The sequence below is a fragment of the Macaca mulatta genome, chromosome 10 (assembly GCF_049350105.2).
Source record: "Macaca mulatta isolate MMU2019108-1 chromosome 10, T2T-MMU8v2.0, whole genome shotgun sequence".
Classification (NCBI taxonomy): Eukaryota; Metazoa; Chordata; class Mammalia; order Primates; family Cercopithecidae; genus Macaca; species Macaca mulatta.
The window spans coordinates 116,473,587-116,485,777 of NC_133415.1; the positions used below are offsets into that span (position 1 = coordinate 116,473,587).

The window sequence follows — 12,191 nt, forward strand, 5'->3', positions numbered from 1 at the left end:
TGAGTGGCGATTGTGCCACTGCACTCTAGCCTGGGCAACAGAACAAGACCCTGTCTCAAAAAAACCAAAAAAACAAAACAACTTTTTTTACTACTATTCACTGACCTTTATAATAAACAGACACAGGCAAACAAGAAACAATGAGAAGAAAACAAAATCCGAAAGAGGAGAGAGCTGCAAACTTGGGGCCAAGTGACTTTGCTCTCCTATTAGCCATGGGCAGAGAAAGTGCTGTCATTACAGACACATGGCAGGCCCCACCTGGGGGCCCTGGGGCCTGGCCTCTCACTCCTAAGGGTACACGGCTTAGGAATCGGCCCGAATAAAGACCTTGTATATCTCTGGCTGTTCCTCATTTTGAGTGCAGGACTGTCCTGTCCCTGCTATGGCAAGAAGGCAGACTTCCCACCTAGGACGGCTTCCTACCTAACACGGCTTCCTTGAGCTGGGAGGAGGCTGTGAAGGCTGCGGCAGCTGCCGCCGCTGCATTTTCTGTCTCCATGTTATCTTCTGTCAGGTCGCCCCTGGTGAGGTGAAGTGAGGAGAGAACAGAATCAGGATCTCGGAGGGCACAACCTGCAGGGCACTATTTTCCTGACAGCGCTTTGCTGACTTGTTACACTTTTCTAATTTAAATCAGAAATGGCAGAGAGGCCGGGTGCAGTGGCTCACGCCTGTAATCCCAGCACTTTGGGAGGCTGAGGTGGGAGGGTCACCTGAGGTCAGGAGTTCAAGACCAGCCCAGTCAACACAGTGAAACTCCATCTCTACTAAAAAAAATACAAAAATCAGCTGGACATGGTGGTACATGCCTGTAGAAGCTGGGGTAGGAGAATCGCTTGAACCTGGGAGGCGGAGGTTGCAGTGAGCCAAGATCACACCACTGCACTCCAGCCTGGGTGACAGAGCGAGTTCCCGGGTTCACGCCATTCTCCTGCCTCAGCCTCTCGAGTAGCTGGGACTACAGGTGTCCGCCACTGAGTGTTTTCTTAAACAGCAAAAGAAAACTGACACAACTGTAAACAGAGCAAGCAAGAGAACTTGGCGATTATTTCCTCTCTACTTCTCACTGTTCTTAAAATAGTTAACTTAAGCATAAGATGTGAGCAAATTCTTTTAACATCCCAGAAAAAAAGCTCACATTCAGTGTTCGTAAAGCAAAGCTAACCGAAAGGAGCCACCTTCCACAGTAACCACAGGAAACCAAGGAGCACACGGGACACCAGCCTCCAGGGCCCTGCGCCAGCCGTGCTCCTGTGTCTGCAACTGCCCTGGTTCGTCACTGCCACCAGCCGGCAAGACACCCACAGAGGACAGCTCTAAGCCACAACTGTGTACAAAGACAACCGTGCAGGATTTTATTACTACAATGTTTTTGTTTTCTTTTTTTTTTTTTGAGACCGAGTCCTCTGTCACCCAGGCTGGATGCAGTGGCACAATCTCGGCTCACTGTAACCTCCATCTTCCCAGTTCAAGCAATTCTCCTGCTGCAGCCTCCCAAGTAGCTGGATTACGGGCGCCCGCCACCACAGCTGGCTAATTTTTGTACTTTTAGTAGAGACGGGGTTTTACCATGTTGGCCAGACTGGTCTCAAATTCCTGACAACAAGAGATCCACCCGCCTCGGCCTCCCAAAGTGCTGGGATTACAGGTGTGAGCCACCGCGCCCGGCCCCCATTTTTGTTTTTCAACAAAAATTTACTTAAAGTTGAAATCTCTACATTTCAAATGGGTAACTCCAGTGTCCTTGAGGCTCCTGTGACAGTGCTCATGAGACTTCTCTTGGGTGTGAGAGTCTAGAATGTGGGTGGTCTGGACAGGAGGGGGAGGGAAGAGTTCAGAGCAGTGCAGGGTAAGGAGACCCCCGAGGACGCGAAAGCCGCCCTGCATTTGTCGGACTGGGCAGCACCCAGTCCCCCAGACGGACCCTGGCTTTGGAGACTGGAGCTGGGCACGACTCGGCTGCTGTCGTGAACTGTGATCCTCTGAACCCAGCAAGGCAGCTGCAGGACATCTGGCCCAGTCTCCTCGTTAAGCCAGTTCATGAAAAAGAGACTTTTCTGAGTGACACGCCCATGGGCTATATGAGGACTAAATGGGATGGTCTCCGGCTCGGACAAACCGACAGCAAAAGCCACTTTAGGGGAAAAGAAACTTTTCTTTTTTTCTTTTTTTTTTTGAGACAGGATCTCACCCTGTCACCCAGGCTGGAGTGCAGTGGCATGACCTTGGCTCACTGCAGCCTCAACCTCCCATGCAGCTGGGACCGTAGGTGCACGCCACCACACCCAAATAATTTTTGGATTTTTTGTAGAGACGAGGTTTCACTTTGTTGCTCGGGCTGGTCTCAGGCAACCCTCCCAGCTCAGCCTCCCAAAGTGCTCGGGTTATAGGCAGGAGCCACCAGGCCTGGCCAACATAGGAAGAAACTTACATTTGAATTGAATATTAGAAGAGATTAAAATTCATCAACATGGAAAGACAAAGATCATTAACTAAAGCCAAACCAGAACGAAAGCCGCGTGCACAGTGGGGTCTCCTGCTGGGAACGCGAGGGGCATGTGCAGGGCTCCAGGGTGTGGCGACGCCCCACGCTCCCTTTGTGGGGCTCATTCAGCTGAACATGAGCACCTGGGGTGCTTTTCAGCACGTACATGAGTTTAATCATGAAAAGGCTTAAGGAAAGAAAAATTCGTATGTTCTATACAAACAGAACATCTGGAAAGATCTATCCTAAGGTACTCAGAGTAGAAAACTGTAGGTAGTAGTAATAGGGCCTTTATTTTATTTTTGCTTATCAGTATTTTCTAATTTTCTTTTTCTTTCTAAATCATTTCAGCTATGAAATAATTTTCTACCATATATATTTTGTAATAAAAATGGTTATAATTTTTTAAAAGCTGTACAAACTTCCTGATAAAATGGCAAATTAAACACACATGTGGGCCAGGTGCAGTGGCTCATGCCTATAATCCCAGCACTTTGGGAGGCCGAGTCGAGCAGATCACCCGAGGTCAGAAGTTCAAGACCAGCCTGGCCAACATGGTGAAACCCCGTTTCTACTAAAAATACAAAAATGAGCTGGAAGTGGTGGCACACGCCTGTAGTCCCAGCTACTTGGGAAGCTGAGGCAGGAAAATTCCTTCAACTTGGGAGGCAGAGGTTGTAGTGAGCCGAGATCACGCCACTGCACTCTAGCCTGGGCAACAAGAACAAGACTCCGTCTCAAAAAATAAAAATAAAAATAAAAATAACACACACGTGAACGGGCTCCTCATGGAAGTCCTCACAACAATGCAGAGGGAAGAGCTTCCGAAGTACAAAGCCAGAAGCGAGGAGCAGGAGGGCGCACAGACACAGCGAGCAGCAAGGCACAGACTGAGCGGCGGAGGCTGGCCGTGGGGAGATGACCGATGCTCAGTTTATACCCCAAATCCCTAAATCTAGAGGCCTGGGACATCAACTACCTCTGCCAGCAGGATGAGGGAAAGGAGGGCAACCAAAAGATGTCCCCACCCCCACCCATCCAGCTACTTACCATCCTCAGCCCCACCTGTCAGAAGACCCTGAGAGGAGGAGGCAGGCCCCTGCCTACAGTACCCTGAGAGCTAGGGGAAGGCATTGTCCTGAACTGTGTCCCCCGTAAAATGCCTATGTTGAGGCCCCACCCCCAGTATGACTATATTTAAAGATGGGGTCTTTGGGAGATAATTAAGATGAGGTCATACGGTTGGCCCTCATCCAGTAACACTTTGACCTTCTGGTGGTTTTTTCTTTTTTTTGGAGACAGGGTCTCACTCTTATCATTCAGGTTGGAGTGCAGCGGCATGGTCACGGCTCACTGCTGTCTCCAACTCCTGGGCTCAGGTGATCCTCCTGCTTCAGCTTCCTGAGTTGCTGGGACTACAGGTGCTCACTACCATGCCCAGCTGGTGGTGTGCTGTGCTTTTTGTAGAGATGGGGTTTTGCCATGTTGCCCAGGCTGGTCCTGAACTGGGCTCAAGTTATCTGTCTGCCTCAGTCTCCCACAGTGCTGGAATTACAGGCATGAGCCACCGCGCCTGGCCGACTGTGACCTTCTAAGAAGTGAAAGAGAAAGATCTTTCTCCCTCCCTCTCCATCATGAGGACACAGCAAGAAGTCGGCCATCTGCAAGTCAGAAAGGGAGTCCTCCCAAAAGTGGAATCTGGCAGACCCTGATCTTGGACTTCAGTCTTCAGAACTGTAAGAAAATAACTCTCTGCTGTTCAGGCCGCCCGGCCTGTGGCATTCTGTTATGGCTGCCCGAGCAGGCTAAGACGTGACGTCTGGGGGTCAGACCAGGTCAGGAAGAAAGGCCTCGAGCTGAGGACACTGAAGGTACCAACCCAGTGCTGGACTACCCACCCCGGCAGCCGCGGCCACGGTGTCACGGCTCAGGTGAGGTGACCTGGACACCACCCCAGCAGCCACAGCCACGGTGTCAGGGCTCGGTACAAGAGAGCTAGATATGGGACTGGGCCTACTCCGAGGCCCCTTCCACCTGGACGCCTGGGTGGGTGACACAAAAGCTGGGCTCAGGTGGGACCAGAACAGCCTCTCCCCAGGTCAGAAATGACCCTGGGCTCCTCGCAGCAGCCCTAGGGCACCATGAGAAAGCTACGTGGACTTCTCTGGCCATGGGTCACTGCTGTCACACTGTACTCACTGCAGGCCATGTCAGGGCTCGGGTGAGGAGACGTGGACACCACCCCAACAGCCGTGGCCATGGTGCCCCACGGGAGGGGACTTGGGCACTGCCTCTCTGGGCAAGAATGGGGAGGTGTGGGGTGGGAGACGTCAGGAAACATCATGGACACATGCCCGGAAAACATGGAAGCTGTGCACCAAGGTGCTGACAAAGGAAAAAGGAGAATGGAGGTGTGAACATCCAGCTGGGAGGTCCCACTCAGACACTCCTGCATTTCCAGACATGGCCGCCAGCTGTGTGGATGAGGCAGGAAAGGACAGGGCACCTCGCACCAGGAACCTACACAGGTCAATGTCTTGTTCTGTGCTCGCACAACAGCCTCCACCACCTGGACATGCAGGAGGTTAAAGTCTCAGGTGCAACAACAGGCTCCACGGCAAGGGAAGAAAGGCAGGAAGGAACTCAGGGCCAGGTCCTCCCAGGCAGGAGCTGCCTGCACACCGTCCATGAAGGGAGGCCTGACCCGCACCGCACAGGGGTTGGCAGTCTAGAGTCATCCTCTGTCAAATGGTGAGAAAGTCAAAAGCTCATGCTCAGTGACATGCTAGGTCAACATGAAGATGCCACACATGAGACACAGCAAGGATGAGACCAGCAGGAGCCCCAGCCCAGAGCCCCAGAGTCCCAGAGTCCTCTGGGGAGGAAGAATGAGGATTGCCGCCCTGGATTGCCCAGGGCTGACTCTGCCTTTATCTCACCCCCAGCAGAGGCAGGAGTGACACAAGGGCTGACTGGGCCTTTATCTCACCCCCAGCAGACACCGGCTCACAGCAGAAGCAGCTCTGCTACCTCTTAGTAGTTCCACCTACAGGCAGCAAAACAAAGCCGGCAGTTTGGGCAAATGTTAGCACTTTTGCCAACTAACATTTGATTCGGACATCTGGTACAGAGATGAGGAAGAAAACACTCACAGTTTCATGAAGACTGTCAAGAAAATCACTGGCTCTTCATTTCTGAAAGGCCAGCTCTCTGTCATCCCTACGGCTCCCTCTCACACGAGAAGTCACGGCCTTTCAGGACATGGAGCCACGTGGCCGTGCGGGTACGGGAGGCCTCCCCAGAGCTGCAGCTGGGTCTTCTGGTTCCCGGGCCATTTCTGCTTTTCTTCACTCTCTACTTACACACACAATTTAAGTCCAGTCTCAGAAGAACTGGAACTAGGAAAATCCTGACACTTGCCCCTTACTACGTTAATGCCAGCTGAGCCAAGGACAGCCTAACCCAAGCCCCCATCAGCCCCAATGGCACTGAGGCCTGAGCTTACCCGTGAGGGGCCAAATTGGTCGTCACCAACACGGTCTTCACCCCCTCCACGCTGCTGCCATCCACCGCAGTGTCCGGAGTTGTCACCACCACCACCTCCTCCATGTGCACACTCACGTCGGGAGTCGCCATGGCTCAGCAGAAAGGGACGCCCAGGCCAGCAGCGTCAGTCCTCCAGGGTCCCGAGTCCTGGAGGAAGCAAGGCAGGGCACAGGGCTGGAGTCATCTCCACATCCGCACAACACAGCACTCACAAAGGCATCTCTCATCAGCTTCAAAGACCCATCCTTGAGTCCCAGACGGCTACTTCCTGACAAAAACGAGAGGCAACAGAAGGGCTACTCCGGTCTCTGGTTCCAAGGGCGGTGTAAGTGCACTCCACCCATCTTTCCCACGGGATGAGCCGAAACCCTCGGGCAGAAGGCACAGAGCCACTCCCTCCATGTGGGGCTCAGAGCAGGAGGACAGGAGGGGCCTGGAATTCCAAGCAACTTCCCTGGACGCAGGTCCCCGGCTTGCCAGTTCTTCCGTCTCTCCTGGCCTGAACTCAAAGCCAGCCCCAAGCCCTGAGCTGAGTTTCAGGTGCAGAAAGCACTCCAAGAAGTCCTCTCTGGCCTGTGGAATGGGAAGGGAAACCCATTCGAGACAGAGAGGAGGGAAATGCCCTGGGATTTGTTTGTTTTTTGGGGTTTTTTTTTTAGATGGAGTCTCGCTCTGTCACCCAGGCTGGAGTACAGTGGCGCGATTTCGGCTCACTGCAAGCTCTGCCTCCTAGGTTCAAGCAATTCTCCCACCTCAGCCTCTCGAATAGCTGGGATTACAGGTTTCACCATGTTGCCCAGGCTGGTCTCAAACTCTTGACCTCACGTGATCCACTCACCTCGACCTCCCAAAGTGCTGGGATGGGAGGTGTGAGCCACCGTGCCCGGCCTGCCCTGGGTTCTAAAATTATTATTATTTTGTCTTTGCTGGTTTTGCCTTCAGCAAGTCCAACCCCTGGTAAAACCCTGTGACAGCGGCAGTCTTGGCAGGCCCAAAAAGCTTGGAGAGAAGGGAATCTTCCTCCTGACTAAAGGAGTGGTGGCCCAAGAGCGTGGGGCCTCCCTGTTGTCCTCTCAGTCTCCATCCTCCACCCAGCACAGGGAACACGAAAGCCCTGGTTTCTAGCTAGAGGCCAAGGAGCCAGGAGTCAGAGTGTGGGGGAAGCGATGAGAGGGAAGGGTAACAGAGAGGATGGCACACAGCTGTGTGTGAGCACCCGTGTCATCCCAAGACAGTCTCTACATGGTCCTCACCCTAAAGGGCAAAGGGAAGAAAACTGACCTACAGGATAGACCACTGCCCAGGTCTCAGATGGGCCCCAATGGCGCACATGGGGCAGATCCACAGTGCACTGGAAAGTCTCTAAACTAAACTGGCCTAAGAACACAGACACAGGAACGGGGTGCAAAATTTGCAGCCTGAACTTAACCAGGTCGATTTCTTGCTATAAAAAAAATCTACATTCTCTGTGAAACTTAAACAAGACCCAGAGTCCATAGCATAGTAGTCAAAGCATCCAAAACACGATCAAACTACCTGGCAAAGGGTAGTCTGATTGATTCTCAAAGGAATAAACCCACAAGAGAAGCTGGCTCTGAGGTGAACGCAGGACTCACAGAGACTCTCAGGTGCTATCAGACCAGCTCCAAGAGTAAAGCAAACATTCTCAGCCAAGTGGAAAGAAAATCTTGGTACAGAAACAGGATTTATAACCAAATGGAAATGTGAAAATTAAAAACTACAACAACCGGCCAGGCGCGGTGGCTCCCACCTGTAATCCCAGCACTTTGGGAGGATGAGGCGGGCGGATCACGAGGTCAGGTAATCGAGACCATCCTGGCTAACACAGTGAAACCCCATCTCTACTACAATACAAAAAAAAAAAAATTAGCTGGGTGTGGTGGCGGGCACCTGTAGTCCCAGCTACTCGGGAGGCTGAGATAGGAGAATGGCGTGAACCCGGGAGGCGGAGCTTGCAGTGAGCCGAGATCGCACCACTGCACTCCAGCCTGGGCGACAGAGTGAGAACTCTCTCAAAAAACGAAAAAGAAAGAAAGTAGAATAGAAGTGACCTGGGGCTGGGGGAGGGAGTATAGGGAGTTGCTCTTTAATAAGTACAGAATTTCTGTTTGGGATGATGAAAAGTTCTGGAAATGCAAAGTGGTGACGGCTGCACAATCACTGTGGGGGTTCTGAATGGTGCTGAATCACACATTTTAAAATGGTTAAAATGGGCCAGGCACAATGGCTCACGCCTGTAATCCCAGCATTTTGGGAGGCCGAGGCGGGTGGATCACGAGGTCAGGAGACCGAGACCATCCTGGCCAACACGGTAAAACCTCGTCTCTACTAAAAATACAAAAAAAATTAGCCAGGCATGGTGGGGGGCGCCTGTAGTCCCAGCTACTCGGGAGGCTGAGGCAGGAGAATGGTGAGAACCCGGGAGGTGGAGCTTGTAGTGAGCTGAGATCATGCCACCATACTCCAGCCTGGGCAACAGAGCAAGACTTCATCTCAAAAAAAAAAAAAAAAAAGGTTAAAATGGGGCTGGGCTAGGTGGCTCATGCCTGTAATCCCAGCACTCTGGGAGGTTGAGGCAGGTGGATCACCTGAGGTCAGGAGTTCAAGACCATGCTGGCCAACACAGTGAAATGCCATCTCTACTAAAAATACTAAACAATAGCCAGGCATGGTGGCAGGCACCTGTAGTCCTAGCTACTCGGGAACCTGAGGCAGGAGAATTGCTTGAACCCAGGAGGCGGAGGCTGCAATGAGCCGAGATCGCGCCACTGCACTCCAGCCTGGGCAACAAGAGCAAAACTCTATCTCAAAAAAAAAAAAAAAGTTAAAATGGTAAATTTTATGTTATGTATATTTTACCGTAATAAAAAAATTGTAATGCTACTGTAACAGAATGACTTATTAGGATTAGATATAGACTAGAAAGTACAGAATAGCCAGGCACGGTGGCTCAAGCCTGTAATCCCAGCACTTTGGGAGGCCAAGAAGGGCGGATCACGAGGTCAGGAGATCGAGACCATCCTGGCTAACACGGTGAAACCCCGTCTCTACTAAAAAATACAAAAAACTAGCCGGGTGAGGTGGCGGGTGCCTGTAGTCCCAGCTACTCGGGAGGCTGAGGCAGGAGAACGGCGTAAACCCGGGAGGCGGAGCTTGCAGTGAGCTGAGATCCAGCCACTGCACTCCAGCCTGGGCGACAGAGCGAGATTCCGTCTCAAGAAAAAAAAAAAAAAAAAAAGAAAGTACAGAATATAAAAACTTTTTAAAGAAAGAAAAATGTTCACGGCCAGGCATGGTGTCTCACACTTGCAATCCCAGCACTTTGGGAGACCAAGGTAGGAGAACTGCTTGAGCTCGGGAGTTTTGAGACCAGCCTGGGCAACACAGCAACACCCCATCTCTACTAAATAAATAATAAAAAAATAGCTAGGCATGGTGGTGTGCACGCCTGTAGTCGCAGCTACTCTGGAGGCTGAGGCAGGAGGATCGCTTAAGTCTAGGAGGTCAAGGCTGCAGTGAGCCATCGTTGTGCCACTGCACTCCAGCCTGGGCAACAGATCAAGACGCTGTCACAAAAAAAGAAAGAAAAGAAAAGATAAAAATTTCCAGAACTTTTAAAATTATCATTAATATAAAAATAACATCACCTGCCCCCAGGACTGTAACAAACAAGTGTGTCTAAGGACAGGAGTGGGTCCACCCCAACCTGGCACACAGTGGTCCCCTGCAGAGAATCTGGCCCTGCACTCACTAAGGGGAGGCATTCATAGCCCAGCCAGGCCTCTGCAATTATGCCTTCAATGCCAGAACTAACTCACCCAAACTGAACAATCAATCACAAAATGTGCCTTCAGGACTCAAGGTTCTTGCTAAATCACACTCAACCTACATTTTCTAGCATGTGAACGTTTTTCTGAACGTCTTAGGGAGAGGAAGTCTGCAGGAGAACAAAAGGTCCTCAGTCCACCTAGCTTCTTTTCCTCCATTCCACAGGCTGCCTTTTGTCTGAGTATGCACTGGACCGGTGCGGGGGGCTCTACTTCTTCCTAACCGGGCAAGGGTCTCCACACAACTCCAAGGTAAAGGGCCACAGGCAAGATAAAGGGGAGAAAAGAAAGAGCTACAACTTCCGGCTGGGCGCGGTGGCTCACGCCTGTAATCCCAGCACTTTGGGAGGCCAAGGCAGGTGGATCACGAGGTCAGGAGTTAGAGACCAGCCTGACCAACACGGTGAAACCCCGTCTCTACTAAAAATACAAAAATTAGCCGGGTGTGGTGGCGCACACCTGTAATCCCAGCTACTCAGGAGGCTGAGGCAAGAAAATTGCTTGAATCCGGGAGGCGGAGGTTGCAGTGAGCCAAGATTGCGCCTGCACTCCAGCCTGAGCAACAGAGCGAGACTCTGTCTCAATAAAAAAAAAAAAAAAGAAAAGAAAAGAAAAAAAGAAAGAGCTACAACTTCCTGGGCCACCAATCGCAAATGGCAGCCAGTCTCTGAAGTAACCCTTGACCAGAGATCCAAGGAAGCAAGAAATGTAGGTGATCTGAACAGAGGGGATGGTGGTTAAACACCATGAAGGCAAGACCCATTCTCAAAGAAAAGGAAGCAAAAAGAAACCGCGGGGAGCTGGGTCCCACCAGCAGCAAAGACCCTGCAGGCGTCACTGACGCCAGCCCGGCCTGGGAGAGCAGTGAGTGTGGCAGGCGATGAGTGGTGGGCAGGGCTGCGGTAAGTCTGGGGTAAGAAGAGGCAGCACCCAGAGCCCAAAGAACACCAGTTAGGGTTCCACATGAACGCGAACACGTCTAAACACAAGCACAAAGGACTAAGTGCAAGGGACAAGAAAATATTCCCCGTTTCCTGTTTCAGGAGGGTATCAAAAATGAGTGATGAAAGGAAAATGTATTGTTTAAATGAGGGAAAACATTTCACAAATTAAGAACGTCCTGGAACATGATGAGCCGTTTCCTGTCACTCGATTTCAATGGCGGCCATCTAGGACAGAGCACCTAAGGGGAAAGGGGGCTCACAGGCGAACCCCTCCAGCTGCTGGTGGGCACATTTCCCGTTAGGGCATCAGGGTCTCTGAAGACTGTCTTCAGAAGCTTTTTAGCCAGAAAAGTTACAATGATGAGTTCGTTTACATTGACAGACTTACTTCATATTTCTAAAATATAATGCTTTTTTCATTACGATAACTTTGGTGTTGTAGAGTTAGGCTTCAAAATAAAGAACTTTAAACAAACATGAATAAAAAGCCACTTTAGGCTGGGCGCAGTGGCTCACGCCTGTAATCCTAGCATTTTGGGAGCCCGAGGCAGGTGGATCAAGAGGTCAGGAGTTCAAGACCAGCCTGACCAATATGGTGAAACCCTGTCTCTACTAAAAATACAAAAATTAGCTGGGCATGGTGGCGTGTGCCTGTAATCTCAGCTACTCGGGAGGCTGAGGCAGGAGACTCGCTTGAACCTGGGCAGAGGTTACAGTGAGCCGAGATCATGCCACTGCATTCAAGCCTGGGTGACAGAGTGAAACTCTGCCTTACAAAAAAAAAAAAAAAAGCCACTTTAAAATTTTACTTAGGCCAGGCACAGTGGCTCATGCCTGTAATCCTAGCACTTTGGGAGGCCGAGGCAAGCAGATCACCTGAGGTCAGGAGTTAGACCAGCCTGGCCAAGATGGTGAAATCTCATCTCTACTAAAAATGCAAAACTTAGCTGGGCATGGTGCTATGCCCACGTAATCCCAGTTACTCAGGAGGCTGAAGTGGGAGAACTGCTTGAACCTGGGAGGCAGAGGCTGCAGTGAGCCAAGATCGCACCACTACACTCCAGCCTGGGCGACAGAGCGAGACCTTGTGTCAAAAAAAAAAATTTTTTTGGCCGGGCGCGGTGGCTCAAGCCTGTAATCCCAGCACTTTGGGAGGCCGAGATGGGCGGATCACGAGGTCAGGAGATCGAGACCATCCTGGCTAACCCGGTGAAACCCCGTCTCTACTAAAAATACAAGAAAATTAGCCGGGTGAGGTGGCGGGCGCCTGTAGTCCCAGCTACTTGGGAGGCTGAGGCAGGAGAATGGCGTGAAACCGGCGGGGCGGAGCTTGCAGTGAGCTGAGATCGCGCCACTGCACTCCAG

The 12,191-nt window shown here is 51.4% G+C and overlaps 1 protein-coding gene across 4 annotated transcripts in view; it reads right to left on the reverse strand.

Annotated features, from left to right (window-relative positions):
* GMEB2 (glucocorticoid modulatory element binding protein 2) overlaps positions 1-12,191 on the reverse strand; it is a 35,671-nt gene that overhangs the window by 19,860 nt on the left and 3,620 nt on the right. For all 4 annotated transcript variants that reach the window (XM_015148597.3, XM_015148596.3, XM_077952207.1 and 1 more), the window contains exons 2-3: positions 5,994-6,181; positions 427-524 (exon numbers count right to left, since the gene is read on the reverse strand). In XM_015148597.3, coding sequence (XP_015004083.3) covers positions 427-524; positions 5,994-6,124 — 229 coding nt within the window. In that variant the 5' untranslated portion in view covers positions 6,125-6,181. The remainder of the gene's footprint in view (positions 1-426; positions 525-5,993; positions 6,182-12,191) is intronic.